This window comes from Aphelocoma coerulescens, chromosome 1 (genome assembly GCF_041296385.1).
Source record: "Aphelocoma coerulescens isolate FSJ_1873_10779 chromosome 1, UR_Acoe_1.0, whole genome shotgun sequence".
Taxonomy (NCBI): Eukaryota; Metazoa; Chordata; class Aves; order Passeriformes; family Corvidae; genus Aphelocoma; species Aphelocoma coerulescens.
Window position 1 is genome coordinate 86,128,808 of NC_091013.1, and position 25,461 is coordinate 86,154,268.

Below are 25,461 nucleotides of genomic sequence, written 5' to 3' on the forward strand. Positions count from 1 at the left end.
CAACAAGTTTTCTGACAGCTTTTACTCCTGTCTGCTGATCTGTACACTGTAGAATTAAAAGCTTTTTTGACTTCTTATGACCCAGGTGAATAGAATGACTTACTAAAACCTATACAAAACTGAAAAGCAAGTGTCTGTAGGTGGGTCGCACTGCTAATTTGTTAACTTCAGTTTGATTTCACAAGTTAGATTAGGTTTTAATTTTTCAGAACTTTCAAAAGGATGAATGACTGATAAGTGAGCAGGGTGTGCCATTCCAAATTACCTATTACTTGCAAGTCCAAGTCTAGAAATTTTTTGTTAGAAAAAAGGTAGCATATCTGAGAAAGATATCTCTTTTTTTGACAGTTAGAATCTACAAGATTTCTCTCCACAATCATTAAGCAAAGACCAATATCCTTCATAATGTACAATACAATTACTAGGATTGACCTCTAGTCCTTTAAGTGTAAATAGTATGCAGGGAACTCTGAAGCACTTTGTACTGAGGTAATGCAACTTGCTGTGGAAATTTGTTCATAAATTCCTATATTTCATAGAATTTAAAAAGTAAATTCCACTGTGAGACGTGACCTATCTAATCAGCTTGGCCATCATGTTCTATTCCAGATAAAGTATATTACTGAAATAAGCTGTCATTGAAATGTACTTATTTTGCCGTTATATTGACATTATTTTAACACAACCTGAGCCTACACTCATTCCAATGGCAGCTTCCTGAAAGACAAAAAGAAGAGGAATACCAGGAAAACCTCTAGCTATCATTATAGAATCTCACATCTATAAACTTCAGTTTACCTTTTACTTTCTCTTTTTCTGTAGGTTGTGACCTCATCCCAGTCCAGTATCTCAGATGGGGAGATCCCGAACCAATTGCAGCCGTCGTCTTTGCATGCCTGGGCCTGTTGGCCACGCTGTTTGTTACAGTCATATTCATAATGTACCGTGACACTCCGGTGGTCAAATCATCCAGCCGAGAACTTTGCTACATCATTCTGGCCGGCATCTGCTTGGGTTACTTGTGCACTTTCTGTCTGATTGCAAAACCTCAACAGATTTACTGTTACCTTCAGCGAATTGGCATCGGCCTCTCGCCGGCTATGAGCTATTCTGCTCTAGTAACTAAAACCAACCGCATTGCAAGAATCCTGGCTGGAAGCAAGAAGAAAATTTGTACAAAGAAACCTAGGTTCATGAGTGCCTGTGCCCAGCTGGTTATTGCTTTTATCTTGATATGTATACAATTAGGCATCATAGTTGCCCTCTTTATAATGGAGCCACCAGATATAATGCATGATTACCCAAGCATCCGAGAGGTCTACCTGATTTGTAACACCACCAACTTGGGTGTTGTGACTCCCCTTGGATATAATGGATTATTAATTTTGAGCTGCACCTTTTATGCATTTAAGACAAGAAATGTCCCAGCTAATTTCAACGAAGCAAAATATATTGCCTTCACGATGTATACCACCTGCATCATTTGGCTGGCTTTTGTGCCAATATATTTTGGAAGCAACTACAAGATAATCACCATGTGTTTCTCAGTGAGTCTTAGTGCCACGGTGGCCCTTGGCTGTATGTTTGTGCCCAAGGTCTACATCATCCTTGCTAAGCCAGAGAGAAACGTGCGCAGTGCATTCACCACATCGACTGTAGTCCGCATGCACGTAGGGGATGGAAAGTCATCTTCAGCCGCGAGCCGCTCCAGCAGCCTGGTGAACCTGTGGAAAAGAAGGGGATCATCTGGTGAAACGCTTAGGTAAAGTTTTCTAATGTGGGAGTGTGGGGAGGTGATCATGGCCTTCTGAGAGTTACTAATAGTGGAAAGACAAAGGGAAGTGTGCTAATTTCCTTTGCCTCTGCATCGGGAGTGGAGTGAGTCCTCTGTCCCACATCTGCAAGTTTTGGGTTTGATTTAGTCCAAACACTGTGCAAAAACAGGGGACAAAGCAATGGCAGAACAAAGTTGGAAGTACTGGCTGTGACAACTGTACGTGAATCTAGGGAGAAAAACAAGATCTCAGGAGGAAAAAACCCCAAGAGAACAAGAAACACAAGACATTTCCTTGTCCTGAATTGACCCATTTACAATCTCTTTCCCTTAAATGAACTTCGTAGTGTCTGTATTTTACCTCTAGTGACAGCAGTAAGACAACAGGGTTGCTGTTAGAGCTCCGTAATCGAGGATGAGCATTAAACTCAAGAGTCATCATGGGCAGCCACTCTAAGGCATCTGAGGATTTGTTCCATATGACTCTTCTGTTGCACATTTTATCTCCTGTTCCCTTGATTTTCCTTTCTTATACTATCTCTTCCTAATTTCTTTCTTTGTCGTCAACTATCATCTCTTCCTTACCTTTTTCTGTACACATCCTCCTAACTAACAAATTCAGCTGTTCACAGGCCCCTCTCTGTCTACCCTTCCTGCCACTGAACAGATACTCCCTTACAAAATATTTCTTTGTTTCTTCCTAAGGCTTTATTTGAATTCAGCAATCATGAAGACAACTTGTATGTTCAGTGTATAAAAATTACCTTAAGTGAACACTAAAGAGAAAGGAGAGCTCTGGAGTGGAAACACTGCCCTGCTTCATAGACGGAACATGTAGGCGTGCACCTTGTCCAGTGGTTTGTTTTCATCCTTTGATCCTTTCACTTTTGATAGGGGTGCTATGAGGATAATTTAGGTTATTTAACTTCTGGCATAAACAAAAAGTCTGTCAATATGAAACTGCAAAGAAATAATTTTGTCATTCCTCAGCTATGTATGTCAAGTCTGGAAGTGACAAGTAGCTAGAGTGTTCTCCTCACTGAAACACACATGGGTTTTAGGATTGATACTATGAATATTTCCAGACATGTCATCATTCACAACTGGAGTTGGCATGGTACAAGAACAATTTGTACTTCCATTTTTGTGGGAACCACTATTTAGACCCAAGGGTGGACTTTATTAGTAATACCTGAAGGATATGTTATGCCAAAGTGATTATTTTTTTCTGTCAGAATATTACTAATGATTCTCTTTTAGAGACTTTGAAGTGGTACAAAAATGTCCAGTCTATTACAAGATATTTTATACTTATGATCTGTTAATTATGGGGTTTCTTTTCCTGTTTCTTTCCAGGTGCAGAGTAGAATGATATTTTAAAATGATAAATCCTTTTTCTGATTAAGTGATGGTTACCTGAAATATCCTTTTCTGCAACCTCTATCATTATGCATAAATGACCTGAGGTATTTGAATTAGAAGCCCTATAGCAACTTTTGGGACTGTTAAAAGAGGCATTCTTCAAAATATGTCTTCACTAGAAGGCATTCTTCTTTGAGATTATTATTCATTTCCCTCATTTTTGCTGCAGAACTCATTTGCCATCTTGCAACTTTTTTGCTCAACAAGATGAAGTTATAGATGACAGGAAGATCTTGGGCTTGGGAAGGAATTTTTTGTCATCTGTTCAGGTCTGGTTTGGAAAGACATTACTCTAAAATCTTTATTTTGTTCTGAAAAGCAAGGAGCATACCCCATTATTAAATATTCTAAATGACAAGATGCATTTTCTTCTTTTTGAGGACTCTCTTTTCATTTCTTTATATCCCTCAATGGGTAGATAATACCTGCAGTAGGGAGATATTAGCAGAATACAACAGATCATCAACAAAGACTTCTTTTTCAATAGTACTGTCTTGGGAATCACTTCAATCCAAAAAGAGCTTTGAGAGTGCCCAATATGTGTGTGTAGGAATGAAAATGGCAGCAGAAAGCTGATACATTGACATATTTGCCTGGATATGAGGAACTAGAATTTTGCTTTTGAAACTTGGGTAAAAACTTATATGTTATCAGCTGGGTTCATCAATGCACAAAACTGTAACAAGGAAGATCCTTCTAATATGTGTGAGTCCTCAGCTGATTAAACTGTGATGGTGCCACTGAGTTTAGTAGCGCTCAGTCAGTGTGTGCCTGAAGGGTCTAGGCATCCAAGAGCGAAATGATTCCATCGATCCTGGGAAATTCTCTCCAATCAATGCCATGTTGATTACATGAAAGAGAGTCCTGAAAGGTGATGAGTAAATTTAAAACAGTGCTCAGGACTTCACCTAGGTCTGGTATAATCTCCGAGAAAGAACAGAAAAACACTGTCAGCTTCAGTTCCATTTAGTGTAGAAAATGAGCAAACAAGAGTTCCATCATTTTACTCTATAATCAAACATTTCTTTGAAAAAATCTGGTTACACAAAGCAATAGGTTTCAAGGCATTACTCAGTACAATGCTTAAAAGATTGTTTGGATAGTTATTCAAGTAAACACCAAAGTATTCAGAATCAAAGGAAATATGCACTAGAACTACATGGCATTATTTAAATAGCTCAGAGGGGTTTTGTTTAAAAGAGAGTGAGTCACTGTTGAATTTTAAAGTGTGCTATTTAAGTCACCAGTGCATAGAGGGGCCTCTATCATTAACATTTTGCTTCTTGACACTAATTTATAGCACAGTTTAGTATTGCACCAAATCATTGTCAAACAGATAATGCCAACGCGCCGCTCAGAGCTTTCACATCAGCCGCAAATTGACAGATAACAAGACTGCTTTTGCCCAAATAAAGCTGTGCATCTGTTACAGTCCTAAATGACTTTTTGCATGGGGTGTTCTTCAATTAAGAAAAGTCAGGAAAGCTGTGGTTATGTGTTGGAATGAATCTTCACATACTGAAATATGTAGAAGGAGAGAGTAAAACTACTCACTACCCAGTGAAATTAAAACCATTTCATGGAGACTATCATGATTCAGCAGTACTCACCAAAAGATATTCTGCCCTCATTTGAAAGCGGGGCTAACAAACCTGACATTATCAGAAGTGATTCCACAAAGGAGAATACCACATAGCTGGAGTCAAAGCCATATAATTGGTGTAGAGAGGCATCTGGAACATCTGATTCCAGTTATCTTACCAGTTAGTTTCACAGAGACTAGGAAGGCCATATATATATTGAGTAAATCTTACCTTGAAGTACCAGGAATTATTATCACATATGCTGTGCAGCCTTTTTGCAGGGGTCGAAAATACAAGGCTTATTTATCCTCTCCTCATTCTCAAATAACTCGCTATTCCATGTAAGAGAAAGGCTGTATATTCCTGCTACAAGAGCTGCTATTATGATATTTCTATGATGATATTTCTAGTCAGGACTGCACATCAAAATGTCTCAGTCATGTTACCCTGACCTGGAGAATAGCACAGATGTTCAAAAGCTCCTCTTAATATCTTTCTAATATCGTTGCCCTGGATTTCACACAAAAAAATTAACCACTGTAGTTGTTTATGTCTTCTGGAAGGTGTCTTTAAATGGGCCAAACCATACGTACTCCACTTTCCAAGCTTACAAAACTGACCCTTTAAACACACTCATCTCCCCACAAGTACTTGCAGAAAAGCAAGATTTCTTTCCTTTAAGCAAGTAATAAACTGTTCTGAGCAACCAGCAAAGTATTAAAAATAGCCCTAAATACTGTCTTTCACATATATATATATGCTATTTAAGTCTTTAAAATCCTACCAGTATTTTTCTCAAAAGAGAGAAGCTGATAGAGGCCCAGTACAAGCCAAAAGTACCCTCCTGAAACAAAACAAGACAGACTATCATCTTCTTAATGAGTAACTAAGCCAGAAGATTGAGCAGCACTTCCAATCTGTAAACCAGGCAGGTAGCTATGATCACTCAGAAGGAAAGAATAATCACCAGCTAAGCCAGATAATGTTAGGTATATTCAAGATACACTGAATGTTTGTGTTTTGTGCCTAATTCCTCCATACAGCTGTGAACAGCACAATACTAGACAACAGAAGAAACACACACATAAATTTCTGCACCTTATCATAGACACTTCTCTCGCAAATCTTTTTGAGACTAAAGCTTAATAACTTGGTGTGGCAGTGATACTTTATTCTACCTGGATATACTGTGTGATGAAGTATTTCCTAAGTATTTAAACATAAGATATGGCTGTCGAACTAAATGTATTACTCACTTGTTTTTTAATGTATTGTCTTGTCCACTTAAAAAGTTTGTTCTGCATTGTATGATTACAGAACTGAGAATTGCTCTGAATGCCATTTGCAGAAGTGATAGGACTGACAGCTTTCATCCAGGACTGGGGATCCCTTGTCCTAGCAAGCCAAACACCCTTAGGGGAACCACAAAATTTTTATTATAAAAATCACAGTCATTGTGTTTTATCTGACTAAACTTTACAAAGATGCTCACACATCAGGTGTTTCCTTCTCAAGTGATTCACTGGTACCTCAGAAAAAGCCATCAGGTGTCTGGGCTCACATGCAGTTTCCATTCCATGTCTCCTATGAGGGAAACATGGTAAGCAAGGTAGATTTTTTCCACTGAATTGGATTCAGTCCTGGACCACCAGTGTCTCTAGTTAGTGTATAATGAGACAGAAAGCAGTCCCAAACTGTGCCATAATGAAGTATTTTGGAAACAGGTGTCTACCATCACACTGCATGCTCTGTTTCTGCAAGGAACAGCTGGTTTTCTCCCTTATCTGTTCTATTTTCCCTCTTATGATTTACTATATCTGTTTTGTTACAATTCAAACACAAGCTATTTTGGACCAGAAAATAAGAAAATATGCTTGGATCAGCCTAGAATCTGCCATTCATGGTTTAGAAATATTCCAGTCTAAGCATTATATCATGCATCAGCGCACCATATTTCGGCACCAAAATCTTGGGGTGAGTTTTTTCAGAAGTCTGAATTGAATTTTCTCCAAAAGTCCTCTCTTTTTCCCTTAGGAAAATTTTAAAACAGTACTTCTAATGTTGAATATTATTGAAATCCATATAAAATACTGAAGAAGACCAAGTGAATTGAAAATGTGAGAAACTTCTTCAAGGTTTCACTACTGCTATCCTACATTATTAAGAAAGTCTTGGAAAGACCCTGAGTTTCCAGACAAATGGGAATCCCCACAAGAATAAACTTCTGTCTTGGTTACATGCCAAGGTCCCCAAGATGCAACTCATGCAATTCCCATTGGCCAGGTATCAAATTTTCACTGGTTGAAAGCCACATACATGAATAAGCAGATAGATTTGAAGTCATGGCCATCAAGCTGTGATCAATTTAGAGTATATGTGTGCATTATCAGCATGAGGGTTTCAAATGTAAATGGAAAAGATTCAAATTCCCTGTGCCTCAGCAAGAGAAGTTGTCTGAAATATGAAACAGGTCTGTTGCTTGACATGGAGCTTCTAGTCCTGTAAAGAAGATGGAGTTCAAGAAAAACTGAGAGATTTTTGTGGAAAGCTGAAGCTGTTTCTCATTCCTCATGTGTACACCCATTGAGAAAGATACTGATCCTGAGCTTCTGCCACAGCATATTCTATTGGGACACATTTTTATAGTGCAAGTGCCAATTTTGTCTTCATTTATATGCAGCTTGAACAAATTCTCTGACACATTTTTAACCATGATAAAAGAACACTACACCTCACTTCCAAACTAATTTTTAAAAGCTTTTTACTTACTAGATTTTCCAGAGCATGGCTTATAGGTTCATACTCACAATTTTCATAAGCAAAGGGCTGAGTTACTCCTGGTGATCTGATTGGTCATACAGTACACTAAGACTAACCCTCCATCAGGTCCATTGGCTGGCAAAACAAGGCAAAACACAACTTTCCTAAACTCTAGAATAACAGTCACAGATTTCATAAAAGTCATTGGTTCTGCAGTTTCTGCAGGTAGTTGAACTGATTTAAACATGGAAAATATGAAGCTGAATATAGAAGAGGTTTTAATCCCACAATACTGAGCTCAAGCCTGGTGCACAAGCTCTCATATGGAGCAATGTCTGCAGCTCGGGAGATATGACAGCATGGCTTGCTTTCCTACTGGAACCTGGTGGAGCCATTCTGTCTTGTATAAAACAAACACTGATTGGGAAAAAAAGAAATAGTTATTTTCTACCCTGGTGAAAAGTAAAATTATTTTTAGTATCAGTCAATGGCAGAGGAGAGGTTTCAGCCCACCTGTCTTATACCCCTCAATACCCTATCAGTCTGTTATAACATATTTACACAAAAAGATCTTGCCAATTCCAGTTTTATTTCACTGTGGGGAAAAAAAAATAAGATGTGGGGAACATTTTTTGAAATCCTGAACAGAATCATTTTATAGCATAAAGAAATAATTTAGAGGTGATTTTTAGTGTTTCTAATCTGCTCTTGTGTGTACAGAGAATTAATTGGGAGATTATCAAAGAATGTGAATTGGGAAAACTAATGCTTAAGAAGTTACATTCTAGAAATGACTGGCACCATCTTTGAACTGTAACAATGATCAGCTTTTAGCCATTGCCCACCCCAATGCAATAAATCCTTGTGGAAACTGAAAAGTGGAAAAGCTGCTCAAAGCAGGACCACATATTACTGTAGGGCAAAAGATGTCACTGAAAACTCCTTGCGTACCAAAAAATAAGTTAATTTCTCCAGATGCTCTTTAATGGGACCACTGACTACAAATTGCACAAAAGTAGTTAGATGCAATGAGTTGATGGTAAAAAAGTGAGGGGTAAGCTTCTTACATGACTTCATGTAATTAGAGTAGATAAAAATTTACATGAGGTGAAGGTTTGGCCCAACGGGTATTGTTCTTATTTGAAAAAATAAAATGTAGGCATACTGATACAAGATATTATTTGTTTGCTTCATAGCCTTGCTAAAATTGAATTTTGATGCATGGAGGATAAAAAAAATTGGATCTTCAGAGAAAGTCATTATCCTTTTGATGGATTAGTCTGCATTTATTAATGAATCAGTTCCCAAATGGATCATTTGGAGCTATTTTAATCTAATATGCTACAAAAATTTAGATTGAGAGGTTATTGAATAGTTTGAGTCCTTCACTTTTCCCTAAATAATTTAGTCTTGGTGTCATTTTGGACAAGTTTGATACTGTGATTAATTAAACTTCAAATACTTTGAAATGACTGAAGAATATTTTATAAAACTCAGTGAAAGGTATTACTGAAAGCTTTTGATAAATTGTTGCTAAAACATTCCATCTGTATAATGAGTTTATACTCTTAAATGACCTTATTACAATGGTTTTTGTGTACAGTGCTAGTGTTGTTGTTTTGAATTTTCCCCTCAAATTTAATTAAAATATTGATTGATTGATATAATTTTTTTGGCTGCATTAACTGAGCACATGTCTTCAAGACTAATATTTGGCATTATTTATATTATTAAGACACTGTTACCATCATTTTGAAACAAATATCATATCTGAAGTCTGGATATTAAATGACATTGTGAACAGTTCCCTACTTACTGTTACCCAAATATGCTCTAGGTTGCAAAATGCAGTCTTGCTAGTGTACTGCAAAAAAGAATAGGAAGAAACAGTGGAGATGGGACGCAACAATTCTATATTTATTTAGGGAAAGAAAGAATTTCTATCTTTTAATAGAAGTGTCTATCCCTTTCACATATTGTTTTTCATCTTCAAGCCTGTATCCGAAAATTCTGATGACAAACAAATGCCACCATATACTATATCACTACTGTCCTTATCACACATGCTGGAGAGCACTCGGAGAAGCCATGCAGATGTTCTCATGTTCATTGGCATGCACGATGTAGGTCCTGTCTGCCAGGTTTGTCTACCAAAGGAAATTCTGCTCCATTCTAGAGCAAACTTTTATATGAACTGGCATTGTAATTAATTTGATGCACTGTAATTAATCTGATAAACAGAAGACTAGGACATGCACCCTCCTTCCAAGGTCCACCAAGTCACGAACCAGTCTGCCACTGTGGAAACACCTATATGAATTACAATGAATGGTATTTGTACTTGTATCCTGAATGTTGATGTGGACTGGTGGAAGAGCTGGCATTTCATCTGGCTGAGAGCTGTGTTTGGTGACAGATAGTTTTTCATGACGGTGACTGAAATTTAAGGCAGATGTCTGTTAAAATATATAAACACAAGGCTCTTTTAATCTGCTGTAGTTTTGACTATAGCATTATATATTGAACCTTTATATAGGTAAGACCCTACTGTAGAAATATCCTATACAATGGTATGTCCAGCATTTTGGAAAAACCCTTTCTGGAACAATGGAAATAAACAGACTGGTAGTATTTTGCTATCAGTCTAATCTTCTGTTGAGCCAGTATAATGCTTTGTTTATCATTCCATCAAAAATGTCATTTTAATTCAGCAGCTGCAATTAAATATGATTGCTTAATTAGAATAAGCTTTTAAAAAAAAGTAAAATATTTTGCTGCACTTGAAAAAAATCAGTTGTAAGTTTGGCTCTAAAGCAATTTTACTTGCTGAAATTGTGTTAATAAGAAAATAATGTTTATATGTCCATTTTTTAAAAAATGAAAAAAGTGGCATGCTTAATAATATGCAATTTATTTTAGCCATTAAATAAATGGGAAAATTTGACAAAATAAACAGAGACCCTTTTCAAAATACTCAGAGCAATATGCTGCAATTTCAAGATAGCATGACCAATCTCACAGAATCGATTTTCAAGAACACAGCATGTTTGTATTTCAAAGCAGCCCCTGCAGTAGCAACACTAAATCACTAAATATTGTTCATATTTCATTCTTTAGCATTTATGCAGAGATCATTAAACATATAATGTCTTACCTAATCTAAAGGCTGGCTTTAACTCTGCTGCTATGAAATGTAAGTTCTTCATCATTTCTTAATATCAAGACCAAGGAACATTGCATGTGAAAAATACTACTTCTATGTAAGTTAAGTGTCAAGCACACATTGGGTGCTCAATAACACTTCTGCATGGCAGTATGAGATTGTATTTGAAATAGGGATTAATGACAGCTCTCTGTCTCCAACACAACAAATGACCTTTGCTTTGCATTTTAAAAACCCAAAGATACCCTGAGATATCTTCATTTAGTTAAACCTTTTTCTGAAAAAAGAGAAACAAAAACCCCTTATGTCTAAGAGTAAAAACCAGTTTCTAATTGCTCTTTTTTTTTTTTTTTTTCAGAGAACAGATTGTTTGAAACAACTATTTTTTGCTATTTCAAGCTCTTGCCTTTTGGAAATTCTTTCACCCTGTATAGTGTGGACATTTTAACAGAACCTGCTCATTACCACCCACATTTTATCCATAGATTATTTTTCAAGGATTTCACAATATCTTTGACCAAACTATTCACAAATGTAGGCTATAGCACACCTTCTAGGTCTGGCCTGCCAGCATCCTCCAGATAGGGGATGTGCAGCCATATGAAATGCACTGCTCATCAAGGTATCCAACACCTTCTGCATGGAAACTGAGAAAGAGCAGAGGTAGGAGGGGCCATGAACATACCTCAGTCTCACCCTAACATGAAGTCAAGACCATCAGGATACCAGCACCTGGATCTACTGTGAAGGCATACTCTAAAAATGCCCATATCTAGAGACTCTTGTCAGCACAGGAACAAAATTAATAAATAATAATTAATAAATAATAAATAATAAATAATAAATAATAAATAATAAATAATAAATAATTGATAATTAATAATTAATAATTAATAATAAGAAGGTAGGGATCTACACCTGCACACACATAAAAGCTGATTTCTACAGCATTTTAGTGAATCACTACTGATCTTATTCAGGATGATGATTCCCATATTCCCCTTTTGTTTCCCATGGCATCCATTAGTACTGGTCTACAAGAGGAGTTTTGTTGGAAGGTGAAGAAGGCAAGAAAAAGGTGTAGAAGTCCTCCAAATCTGAGCAGATTCACTGGTGTTTCCTACCATTTATCACATGTACATTGAGTTCACTAAAAGCCAAGGCAGTAAAGTCATGGTTTCTCAGCCCAGGAGTAAGTTTCTTTCTCTCTCCTGAGGCCCTCTGGAGAGAGCAGAGCACTGCTGTGTAAGATAGAGAGATGTGACCAAGTATTCGGCAAATGGACAAGCTCTGCAGTGACTGAGTTACTGGGAATTACTTCCCAAATCTCCTGTCACTAATCAACACTTATAAAACATATTAGTATTTATCATTAAATATCTTCCTTAAGACAACTTGCTCCAGTGCAAAAACAAATGACACAGATCACAATTTCCCACCAAAAGATGTGAAAAGAAACATTAAAGATGACCCAAATTATTATAAATCATTTAACAGAATTGGAATTGGAGAAAAGGAGAAAATAAATTTGTTCTTACAAATACTGTTTACACAGTAGTGTTTTATGCCTCCTCCATAAATACCATAAAGCCAAAATACCTTTTACTTTTCACTTTAGTATTTCTTATGTCAACTGCAAAGAAATGTCTGAGGGTTTTCCCTCTCAAAAGACTGGCTCTTTTAAAGCAATCCTTGGTTTTAACAACCTGAAAGGGGACATTTTTCAAGACATTCTGCAAGACATTCTGAGGCAAAATCATTTCCTGTGCCTGCTCTGAAAGCTGAAAATCCTTTTTATGCAGAATCTTTGGTCTGCCTTTCTGGAATGGTCACTCAAAGAATTTTGCAGGTTCCTCTCAAGAGTTAGATGCACTTAGCACACTAGGAGGATTGATTAGTGTTTGGTCACTGTTTTCATAATTACATGGACATTTAGCACTGAATGAATGGCAACGTAGCAGTTACTATGGGTCAAGACTTTGAGGTGTTATGAGACAATGTATGGTTTCTGGTGGTGCAATTTGCTCTTGAGTGGATGGATAAACTTGAGGGATTCATAACAGTGTCTCTGCTGATTTTCATGGTAGTGAAAATTATGCTTATGTGAAATGGACAGCTGTGGGGGCTTATTTATCTGGGTCACATCCATTCTAACCTGGGGTTCTTCAGGATGGAGTTACCAAGGACACGTCTTGTTTCCTTTCATTGGCTACTTTCTAGAATCCTGATTGGTGTGAGCATTTAGAGTCTCCCAGTTTTTCCTACTTTTGATTTTTTCCTTCTGCCTTGCTAGGCAAAATATATCTTTTGGTTATTTAGTCTAAACATAACTGTGTTTCTGTCCTGCTCCTCCTAAATTCTACTTTCTTTGATGTCTAACACCTTCACTCCAAGTTTATTTCCTTTTCTTTTCTGTGAAGTTTCTACACATTCTTTTCTCTCTGGTCTTTTTCTCTGGCTATCCCGATTAATTTTGTATGATCCAGTTTGACTTCATTTGTATTTTTCAGTAAATTTATCTACTCTCTGAGCCCATCCACCTTTTCCTCTGCTCTAGGAATCGACTTCCATGTAATATGTATGTGTCCTGTTCGAGCTTCATGCCTATCTGGGAGTGCTACTTACACCACATTCTGGATTGTCTTAAAACCTTGGTAGCCAGTCTGCAAAATTGCTGTTGTTCCTCCTTTCAGTAAGGTTATAATTTGTAAACAAAAGGACTTTGCACTTACACACCTAATTTTACTGTCTCCGGTTCACTGTCAGAATCACTAAGCTTCTTCATCAGTGATTTATGTAATACACACTGCATCTGAGGGTCTACTGCAACTGCATCCAATATCTAGTCTCACTTTCTCTGTACCCAGGTGATTTCTCTTTTACAAGGTAGTTCTCTTCAAGGTACTTCTGTTATCCAGATCAGATTAATGAATGAGCAACAAAAAAGTCCTTTATTCTTTGATTTTAGCAGAATGAAATGCACAAGCTTCCCCCCAGAAGTGTGTTAAATGCCCACAGTGCAGCCCATGGGATTTAGGGGTGGGATATCACAAATTCTTTGAGAAGAGACATGCAGGTATTTTTTCAAAATTTTTCTTAAAGAATTTAAATAGGTATTTCAACACCTAGCACAAGAATTTGTACTATTAGGGTGAAGTTCACTACTGGGAGGAGAGACAGTGTGAGATCTGTACATTACTCACATCCCAGTTGAGTGTTCAGTGAGTCAACAATGACCAGGTATTATCTTGTATCCTATCCGGGGACTAATTAGATAATCAAGTATTAAACTGTTTATCCAAGTGAATTTTTCATCCAAGTGTGAGGTCCTGTACGTAAAATATGCATAGTACTGCACTGGGCTCTAGGGTTGGGGTTGATTTCCCTTGACTTTATGTCTAGATCTCAGCAAGTTATCCAACTTTTCTATTTGTTGCCAGTTGAGAGGGAAGTCCCATTCACAACATGAACTGTGAGCCCACACAACTTTTACCCAACCTCTCCACTACACTGGTGCTTGCTTTGAAAAGTGGAACAAGCCATGTATTATAGAGATGTACAACCAGGGAAATAAGTTAGGATTGAGAACATGGCCACCAGCTGATTTCCCACTGATTCTTAATTTAAGTGTTGCTTCCCTTAAACTGGTTCACTCTGTTAAATTATTAAATTATTAAAGATAAATTTATTAATTAAAATTATTAAAGATAAAATGTTAGCATGCTGTTTATTCTGTAAAACCATTTGGGTCCTCTTATATAGAGATAGAGATATAGATATATATAAAGAAAATAGTGAGCACCTATCCTGCATAACCCTGTTTGCTTTAACACTAGTCTGGGGTTTTATGCAGTTTTTCACCACTCCCACAGCTGCTTTGCACTCTTCTCTACCACTGCCACAGTAGCATTCATGTGCATGGCCCTTTGCACAGCAGCTGTCAAAGAAAGCTGAGCACACAATCACTTCTCTCTGTTTGCTCCTGTTGTTGTCGTGATTTATTAGGTACAAAGGCAGGAGACTGGCCCCCCCGCACAAGTCGGAAATAGAGTGTTTCACCCCAAAAGGGAGTATGGGGAATGGTGGGCGAGCTACAATGACCAGGTAAGCAAAGAGCAAGTGGCCTTAGGTCAGTGTCATATGTCTGTGAACTGAAGGAGCAGCCCTGGACAATTCCAGGCCAGATCCTCTGTCTGTAATTCCTGTGTATCCCATAAAGTATGTTTACAAAAGAAAAAAAAAAAATTAAAACATGTTGCCACTGCTGGTTTCTGTGTTCCATCTGACTGCCAAAAAATACCCTGCACCATGTTCATTCCAGTGACCTGAACCACGTGTCCTGTGTGATGTTGTTGTAATATGGCGCTTTGGGGAGGAGAAATCTTACACAAGACTCATTAAGCCAGTCAGGCAGATGAAAAGAAAAAGCATTCAAACCTGGAGTAAGGGTAGGCCCACTATATATTAGGGGTTACATTAAGTCCAACCAACAGAATTTTAAAAAGTGGAGAGAAAAACTGATTGATGAAAACATTTTCAATATGAAAATGTTGGTTCTTCTCAATCAAAATATCTTGTGGAAAAGTACTGAGTTTTACAGTAGTTTTAAAGCAAGGTTTCAAAGTAATTTTAAATAGAATTTAAAGCATCTTTTTCATAACTTTCCCCATTTAATTTAATTTATATACTTATTATCTTTTTTTTATTGCCATTATATATTGCATGACATTAAGCACCAATGTTACAATTAATATCAAATACTAGATTTTTTTTAATGTTACTGGGATTAACTGCTTTAGTATGGCAATCTTGATGTTTTTCTATTGAAATATTTCAAACTACTTAATTCTGTTAAATTCTTGGAGATTTCAGCTATTCTTCTTGAGTCCAGCCAGATTTCCAAAAGTTGGACTCCCATGGGACAGAAATTTAATTTTTCCATACATCTCCTTTCACAAATGAATAAGTACATACATGTCAAAGATGGTTATACATCTTTCATGAAAAAAAGCTCTTAAGAAGCAGTGTCATTGTGTTATGTTCTGCTAAGTGTTAGAACCATTTTACCATTTATTAAAAGATCTACTCATTCCTTATCAACCCCTGTGGGATATTTATAAATATAACCTTAGAGCACAGGGTGACCAAATTATACCTTCACTTTTCCCAAATGTTTCCTCATTTGCACAGTGCTATGTTTCCCTTGGGTGCAGTATTCACACACATACATAGGGCCATCAACACTCACACCACATAGCACACACCTGAGGGCTCCTGCACTTTAAATAACATCAGAAACATTTATTCCTGAGTGTTGTACACAAAGTGTATTTTTTTGTCAACTGGAATTGTTTCTTGTCCATGTGTCATCTGGATTTTTTTTCTTACATTGCATTGCCTTCAGACATATTTATTCTTCATTTGAAAGCTATCTGCAATCAATATATAATGGAATTTTGAAGAGTGGAAGAGTACATGTAATTGTCAGACGACTGTATTTTTTTATACAGTGTTCAGCTCTGTTTTGCCTGGCCATATATACACACTTGAAAAACTTCTTTTTTATATCTTCACAGTGAAGAATCTGTTTGCATTCCAGACTGTAATCGATCTGAGTCAAGTAGAGAGGAGAAAAAGGTTCCTGTTAAAGAGGATGCCCTAACAGTCAAAAAGACTGGAAACTGTGTCAGTCTAATAGTTCCACAGCAAGACTGTCAGCTTCAAGACCTACTCAAACAGTTAAGAACACCTGCTGCTTAACAGAGAGTCAAATTGCATTTGATGGCTGTGTTTTGTTGTCTCCAGCCACAATGTCCTGGCCAATGGTCCTTGTCCAATTTTGTGAGCTCAGTAGAGTTGCCACTGAATAGCCTGGGAACCTCCCAGACAGAACTCAGACATTGCAGAACAGAAAGTAGGTACCATTCTCATGTCTCAGTAAGTACCAGACCAGTTCTAGAAGTCACTGAGATGAAGAACAGATGGAAAAAGACAGATACAGGGGCCTGACTATCTGTGAATGATGAAAAAACTCATCATCTCATGGGATAAAGAGGTCCCATGAGACACACCAAATTTCACTTACAGTCTTTCAGTCTAAATAATGCCATGCAATTCATACTGGGCAGTGTTGTTCATCTCATGTCCTCAAATCCCTTGTGCAACATTATATATGTGTCCCAACCGTATTACAAGTGGCTTCAGATTTTTCAAGATGAAAAGTGACACAAAAATAGAAGTAGTGGGTACATTATATATATATATAAAAGGCTATTTCTAATTAAGGGAAGTTATGACATCCTGCATCACCTGCGAGCATCATTCACATATATATGATAACATCAACTATGGAATGGGCTGTTTTAGGAAGCTTTCCCAAAGCAGGCATCACAGCATCATTTCTTTTGCATTTCTTGCATCATATTTGCATTTCTAATTTGATTAAATCCAGTGAATAAGAAACTGCTTAATAATTCACAGGAGTAATTTTCCGGCTAAAACCCATGTGCAAAAATAGTTCTGTAATTATTTATCAGGCATGCCAAACATCTAAAATTCCTCCAATTTCATGCTGTTTGCAGAGGATAGAAGTCAAATCAACTGTTGACTCTGAAGATAGAACTGGGAGAGAAAATGAGGGGTTTTTTGTTGGTTGGTTGGTCGGTTGGTTGGTTAGTTTTTTGTTTGTGTGTATGTGGGTTTTGTGTTTCTTTCTCTTGTTCACTGCTTGTACACTTGATTTCAGTGTCAGGTAAGGTGATGGTTTCTATTTTTCCCAGTTTCTATTTCATACCTTTAGCAATGAAAACAATGAAAAATCATGTTGACCAAGTAATACTGAAAACACCTTAAAGCATGTAGCTGCATCAGGAAGCAGAACTCAGAGTTCAAGAGGTGCCATTGTCCTCTCTCCATCCTGTGAATAGAATGCTCCAGTGTAGCAGAAATGTGCTCAGAGATGCTTGAAATGGCATTATTCAGACAAAATGTTACACAGCTCTCGTTACCTTAATTTATAATTGCAGTGAGGTCATGGTAGTAGAGGAAAGAAGACACATCTGATACCAGGATCATTCTTGCATTTTGGGTGAGGACCATTGGTGTACTAGAAATGTTTCATTCAGATACCGGACTCTCCATTTCCCACTCTAACCATGCATGCTGCTGAAGCAGCTGCTGGAATTAGCATCACTGGTGGCTGCACTGGGAGGTCACTGGCAAAGGTTTTGTCCATCAACTCTCTCTCACTTTGTAGTTTCATTTATCCTTACATATTAAAGTCATTCATAAAAATGTCAGCTGGGATTTGCATGAGGAAAGGAGGTATCAACAGATTATAGTTTGTGGAGTAATATAAGTAATTGCTCTCACTGTTGACAACAGAAAACTACTCTGAAAAATAATTGCAAAACAGTGTTTATTTCTAGAACTCAGGGCATGAAAAAATTATTTTTGCCCTGTATCATTCCTCTTTTCTGTTTTGTTGTCATTTATCTCCATAGGAAAAGCAATATCAGAATAATTTAAACTAAATAACTTGAGTGATATATCATTAGCAGTATATGTGTGTGGCAGTCTTTTACCTAGGGAAACAATTACATAGGCCTGTAGAGGTTTTCTTAAAAGCTTTTCAAAATTAGAGAAATGGTAACAACGTAAAGCATCACAGTGGTAGAATTGACCTAATTTAGACATCTTTGGTTCTGCACCCAGTTATCCAGGTTGTCCTATATTTCTGGGAGAAGCTAGGACTTGCTTCTTCATAGTTGTATACTGGAGTTCACCACTTCTACCATTTCTTTAATTTCATTTTTTTAGCATGTTGTCAGGCACTAACATTCATCCCAGGGATGAAGAACTTGGGTCACTAAAAGCAAAAGGAATAATGATCTGAGATTGCAAGTGACAAGATGAAAGAAAATGCATATGTGTCCTTACTTGAATTCATCACAGGCACACACACACACATGATCCCTTGTGAAGAACCAAGGTTTAAATAAGTCTACAAATAGCACACAAATCCTTTTCAGGCAGAGTAATTATATCACTGAGTCTTTAATAAGGTTTCAGCAAAGGAGTCTAAAAGGAAAGCAGGTTCTTACTTATTTATTACTTATTTACTTTGAATAACAAGAGTTCTCTTTGGCAGAAAGTTATATTGGCTGAGCCAAGTACAGAAGTTTATCCTGCTTACCACTGCCAGCTGCTTCTGGGGGTAACACAGGAGGACTTCACCCTTAAATACAGGAGAACTCTGCACAGTGTTGGGGTTATATCTTAACTGCAACATTTCACCATTGAAACATCTGGGCATAAATTTGCCACCAATATTAGCTCCATAAAATTTAGACCAGTGTTCTGAAATATGAACTTTCGTTCATGGACTTACAAATTTAAGAATTTGAAATCATGCTTTACTGTAGTCACATAAGGACAAGTTGCAAACATATCATACATGTCTCCATCAGATTATTGTCCAGTGTCTGTTTGCAGTTATACCACTTCAAATTTGGAGTTAGATACCCATATTAGTATGTGATAGAAAACAAAAATTCCCTTAAATGTTTGTATTAACCTATATAATTCCACTTATATTTTGGTTTCCACTGCTGAGTAATACTATAAAACTATGCATTCTAACTTTTCTTGAAAAAAAATTAATTCCATAATTTTAAACTGATTTTCCAAGTTCAGTCAAAGATATTAAGAGAACAAATGACTTATTTTCAAATTGCATAGGCTTTCCCTATTTCCCTGTGCCCAGTACCAGTCCCCAGGCACCCGTCAACAGAATTAATTTTAGCAACTCTGGGTAATTAATGAGAATGGCACCCTTGTTAAAATATGAGAGTTTTCAGCTGCTGTGTCTCTCAATTCCTCCTCCTGTTTTTCATTTCTTCTGCATTTTGAAGGACCTAACAAAACAAATTTGCTTCACTAGCACCTGGCTAAAGAAACCCTTGTGGCAGACCTATGCACCATCTCATAAATAATCATACCACAGAGGAAAAAATGCTGCAACAAAACGTCTACTACCTCAACCAAAACAAAAGATAATTGTAGACAGTTTAAAAAAAATATGCGTAAAGGGAGGGGAATTTTTTTTTACACCTAAGTGTATAAAAGCAGTTAGTACCTTTCATGGATATAGAAGAGAAGCCTTAAAGACAAAATTCAAGTTTCTCTAAAGAGATTCAGTAAGGGGAAAAAATTACAAACAAAACTAATTGCATTCTCTCATCAAGTGGTCAGCTGTAGAAGAAATATTTGAAATAGGAGCTACTTCAGAAGTTCTTCCATTTTTTCCAATTTCATTTCTTGTACATATTATATCCTGGTAGGTCTAGCAGGCAGGGAAAAAGCCAGTCTATCAAAATCAAAGCAGTTTTTAGTAAAGACAATGGAGAAACAATTACTATGTCTGGTTCTCAGGAAATCTCTCTTGTGCATAAAGCTGAACCTTTAACCTATAAAGAAGGAAATTAAAACAAAAAAATGTGCTGAAAATGGCTTTGTTTTACAAAAAAAAAAAAAAATTGCTAACATTTTGGTATCACTGATTGAGTTTGCTGTACTCTCCTCTGCTCTATTCAGTGCAGAGTAGGGTAGAAGACTTTGTATTCAGCCAAACTTTGTAGTGGACTTCCTTTGGGAGTTCAAAAGTGCAATTCATCTGTTTTCAACTGAGGGAGCCAAAATCTGTTTACAAGAAAAATCAAAAATTTCACTGTCCTAGAGTTTCCCATCATTGAAGAGTCAAGGCAGAGCTGGGCATAGTAAATGTAAACAATTCCATTCCTAGACATTCTAACGTATGTCTGTGATCTATTTTTATTTCTCTGTTTTTAATTCGTGGGCACTGCGTGGTTTCCAGCTAACTTGACAGCGTTCCAATCAATATGCAGTTAGAGCAGGATCTTAAAGTATTATCACTGCAATTTATCCACAACCCAGTTTTATTCCAATACAAGAAAACAAGTGGTTCTCCTTTCACAGAGGCGATAAATGATTGCATACTTCAGCCCAGTGTTGACTTCCTAGTAAGGAGGTACCGCATGATAAAGCGTACGATATATTTCTGACAGAAATTCTTATTATTGCTTGGAAGGTTACTAGGACTTTAGCTATATGGCTCACTCCTTACTGTAAATTATTGAATCAAAAAGGTTGGAAAAGACCTCTGAGATCATCAAGTGCTATTGTAAACCCAACATCACTGTGTTCACCACTAAACCATTTTCCCAAGTGCCACCTCCAAATGTGTTTTGAACACTTCCAGGGATGCTGATTCTAATGTTTCTTTGGGGAGCCTGTTCCAATGCCTCACCACCTATTCAGTGAATGGACCTTGTGTCCTACTCAGTTTTTAATATCAAGGAATTTGCAATGAATACTGGTCAAGTCTTACAGGCTTTTGCACAAAATTTACATCAGACAGCAACTGGGTCTCCTTCAGAGCCCTAGGATCAACATGAGAGCCACATGCACAGATTACTCTTGGGCAGAGTACAAAAACAGTGAATGAGTGTATCAGCCAGACTGACCCAAACCCAAACTGAGATTCAGGGAGGTTTGTGACTTGCTCCACTGAAGATTTAACTGTTAGCTTTCTTTGCCAAGGGCTAGACGCAAAATCAGATTTCATCCTTTCCCCTTCCCCAGGTTCTTCAGCCTCATATCTCTCCTTAATAACTGTCTCTTTAACTGTGACCAGGGAGGGGGAACATGTTCCCTTCACAAACTCTTATTATCTGACCCTCAGGCCATGAAAATATCTACATTAGTACACATTTAAAGGGTTTGAACATCTGTACTAGGCCAATGCTTGAAGTCAGGAGGGGTGCTAGAATATACCACTTTCTTTGGGCAAGCATTTCTATTTGCATTGACCAATCCTTCATGTTAATGGCATTTATTTCACCCCTGCGGCAGGCAGGTCTGTTCAGATCCTTCTAAGACATCACGAGCAGGACATCCAGGACTGGATCTATGTCCTCTCTTTCTGTCTGATCAAAGTTATAAGTGCCAGATCATTCTACCACCTGGTCCAGGTCAAACTCAGCAACACCTGGGACAAGGCTTCATGGTCATCATACCGGAACTAGAGGCAAGATCTTGTCTGCCAAACAATCCAAATTCTCCTCCTGCTGCTGTCATTGATCTCCCACTGAGCTCAGGACTCAGCATGAGCAGTGAGCCAGGGCTCCCAAACAGTTCTCAACACCCACTGAGTATGTGTTGCAAGGAGACAAATGCATAGTCCTCAGAGAGAGCAGTTTTACTCTGGAAGGCATTAGTGCCAGCTCCTGTTCAGTCCAGAACCACACTCACAGTGTGATTGAATAAAAGAGTCAAAGTGAGCAGTGCTACAGGTTAGACTTTGCTTTTCCTTCTTGCTCTGATTGAGGTACAACAGAAGGAAGGGATTGTCTGAACAGCAAGTTACAAGCCACCAGCCGTTTTGCCTGGCATTTTGGGGGTAGGGGCCTAACAGTCAACTTCCAAGTTCTGAATAACATCCTGGTGATCATTGCAGCAAAAGGGTGAACTCATATGTACTTATACAGATCATTTCCCAGTCTACCCTCTCTTAAAGTACCCATTGTTTTACATTGTGTTTGTCTACTGGATTCTGTCATGCTGCTTTTGAAGGGAAAAGCTGTGGGCATATGTTGTGTTACATGATCCATCCTAATTTCATGTAACATAATCAGGGATGTGAACCCACGAGGAGGTTTTGTTTTACACTCAGCGCGCAACTTTTTCTTTAGATGACCAGAAGAGCTATTAAATTGATAGTTTGAGGCAAGCCTCCACAGGAAGGCTGGTATAAAGTCATCTGTATTCAGTAAACTATGTGCTTTGCAAACTGTTATGCTGCAGGCTAACATGTGAGGATATCTATCGCAGACTTAAAAAGCAAATAAAAATCGAATTTGCAATAATCTGCCAGGGTGTCCAATGTTGTTGTCTTTTCAAAAATCCTAAATGACTATAGCAAATGTTTAGGAAACCAAAGCAAATTGTCTAAAGTTTTGATGCATTTTATATATAAATCATGTTTATTTGTATGTGGAGACTGTTTTTTCTGTTGACATCATTTCAGAGTCATTGTCTGTTTCAGCTAAGAAATATTTCTAATATCTTCCTTATTTCCAAGAACTATATGTTAATGTATGTACGAACATCATCTCATCAGACTGAGGAAGATGTAAAAGGAAATATTGTGTGTTTATAAAGGCCACAGTTGGCTTTTCTCAGGTATCAAGAGGAGAAAAACAAGCAACTTTGATAAAGAGCAGAGTATGATGGGATCTAAAGAGAAGTTACCCTGAAAGGACTTATTTTGTAGAAAAGTGGAGCAAAATGTTTATTGCTGTCTCCAAACTCAGGTCACCATGAGCAGCTGCTTGTATAGCTTGTCTGGTATTTATTTCCTACTAGGAATATAGTTTCATTCTCTGAGCCAACCTGAAATTAAAAAAAAAAAAAAAAATTATTTTGTCTAGTGGCATCTAGCTTGCCAAGTACCTCAATGAAGAAGAAGTTACCCATTAGAAGTGTCTCTCTACTTACAACCAGTATAACGCCTTTCTGTGTATTGCTCCAATACTTCCAAGTGGTGGGATATCAAGAGATTTTTTTCCCCAGCCATAACAGATTACACTTCTTCATCTCCCAGTCTATAATCCCTGCCCCATACCAGGAATCCATGTTCAGAACACTACACCAAGCTTCTTACCACTGAAAGCTCCCAGGCCAGCCCACATTCCTGCCCCCTGCAATCTAGCTAGTCCAGGTCTCTCACTCAATCTCTTTAAACATTTAATTCTTCCTCACTCCTCCATGCATCCCTCAGTTCCATAGCCCCTCTTCCTGACATCAGTCCAACAGAAGGGAAGCCATCAAGCTTCTCTCTCCCCCAGGATGGACACTGTCTATGTCCCAATGGCCTCAACAGAGGGGTCAGCAGTGGCCATGAACTAGCACAGAACAGGTGATGGCTGGATGCACAAGTGGCCTGTGAAATGAGCTGGCACACTGCTTGTTTTCCTAGAACATACAGGTAAAAATGATAGATATAGATATATTGTGATAGATATAAATGAAATCACAGTCAGCTTTATGATGAATATAAGGTCTGAAATACCATGGTATAGGTACAGTGACTATATCTTTAACGTTGATGCAAGTTACCATCTTATCTTGTTTGTGTTTACAGCTCTAATGGAAAATCAGTTTCCTGGGCCCAGAATGAGAAAAGCAGCCGAGGAGCACACCTTTGGCAGCGGTTGTCAGTCCACATCAACAAAAAAGAGAACCCCAACCAAACTGCAGTGATCAAGCCTTTCTCTAAAAGCACAGATAGTAGCCGACACAGTAGCAGCGCTACGTTTCCCGAGGCTAGTGCCAAAACGCTTTATGACGTTTCGGAAGCCGAAGAGCAATACCCAGCTCAGTACCGACCACAGACTCCCTCACCAATCAGCACTTTGAGCCACAGAACTGCCTCTGTCAGCCGAACAGAAGATGATGCCCCTACCTTCCAGTCAGAACCTCCTCAGAGAAGTAGCTCCTCTCAAGGCTCCCTCATGGAGCAGATCAGTAGTGTCGTTACTCGCTTCACAGCCAATATCAGTGAGCTGAACTCTATGATGCTTTCAACATCTACTCCAGGGACAATGGGGGCTGCTCCTCTCTGCTCTTCATACCTGATTCCACGGGAAATCCAGCTCCCTACAACAATGACCACGCTTGCAGAGATCCAACCTCTTCCTGCCATTGAAGTCAATGGCGCTTCACAGTCTGCTAGGAAAGCTTCAAATGACAGCATCAAAGAAGGCACTTCAGAGACCCCAGCAGCCAAGCAAGACCTGGAGGAGTTGGTGGCTTTAACTCCTCCTTCTCCTTTTAGAGACTCCATCGATTCTGGAAGTGCATCTCCCAGCTCTCCGGCTTCTGAATCAGCTCTCTGCATCCCATCCTCCCCCAAATACGACACACTCCTCATCAGAGATTATACTCAAAGTTCTTCTTCGCTGTGAATGTAGTTCAAGATGATGATGGATCTCAACAACTACAAGCAAGTAGTGAGGGGAGAGCCAAGTCTTCAAGATCTCCAGTGTTTACGCAGACAGAATGAGAGGCATTGGGTCATCTTGTGGGAAATGGAAGGGAAGAAGAGGAATTACTTGAGAAGTGGAAACATCAGATTAATTATGCTGATTTAAAGACAAAATGACTCTTGGCAGATTATCGTGGCCTTAAAAAAACATGGGCTTTTCAGAAACACTGAATCTATTTTTGAGGGCTTATAAGGAGTCTGTTAATCCAGTTACATACCAAGTGCTTTGCTTTAGTATTACAATGAACTGTGTGTACAATATAGGGGACGGGGGAACTAGATTGTAAACAACTGTACAATGGTTTGTTTGTTTACTCTGATCCCTTACCCAGAAGTGAACCTTGATCTTTTATCAAGAATAGAAGACCAAACGTTGAATGTACATTTTCTAACAGACTCAAATCTGGGACCAACCTGTCAAGCTATCTTTCTTTTTTTTTTTTTCTATGAAGATCTCAAAAAGCAGTAATGTATATTCAATAACTACAAAACTTTTTGCTGAAGAATATTGTGTCTGTGATACGTTACACGTGGATAACACTAAGCTGAGGCTTTGCAGTGAGTGACTGCAATACGGAGGGCTTTACAAGTGACTTCTCAACCTACACATTTGTTTATGAAATTCTCTTCTATC

At 38.0% G+C, this 25,461-nt stretch overlaps 1 protein-coding gene across 3 annotated transcripts in view; it reads left to right on the plus strand.

The window, feature by feature from the left end:
* GRM5 (glutamate metabotropic receptor 5) overlaps positions 1-24,747 on the plus strand; it is a 231,837-nt gene extending 207,090 nt beyond the window's left edge. Inside the window, exons 7-10 of one of the 3 annotated variants that reach the window (XM_069030937.1) lie at positions 823-1,762; positions 14,708-14,806; positions 16,279-16,440; positions 23,925-24,747. In XM_069030937.1, the coding sequence (XP_068887038.1) occupies positions 823-1,762; positions 14,708-14,806; positions 16,279-16,440; positions 23,925-24,747 (2,024 nt within the window). The remainder of the gene's footprint in view (positions 1-822; positions 1,763-14,707; positions 14,807-16,278; positions 16,441-23,924) is intronic. The other 2 variants (XM_069030949.1, XM_069030958.1) reach the window with 2 other exon arrangements.
* The last annotated feature ends 714 nt before the right edge of the window (positions 24,748-25,461 follow it).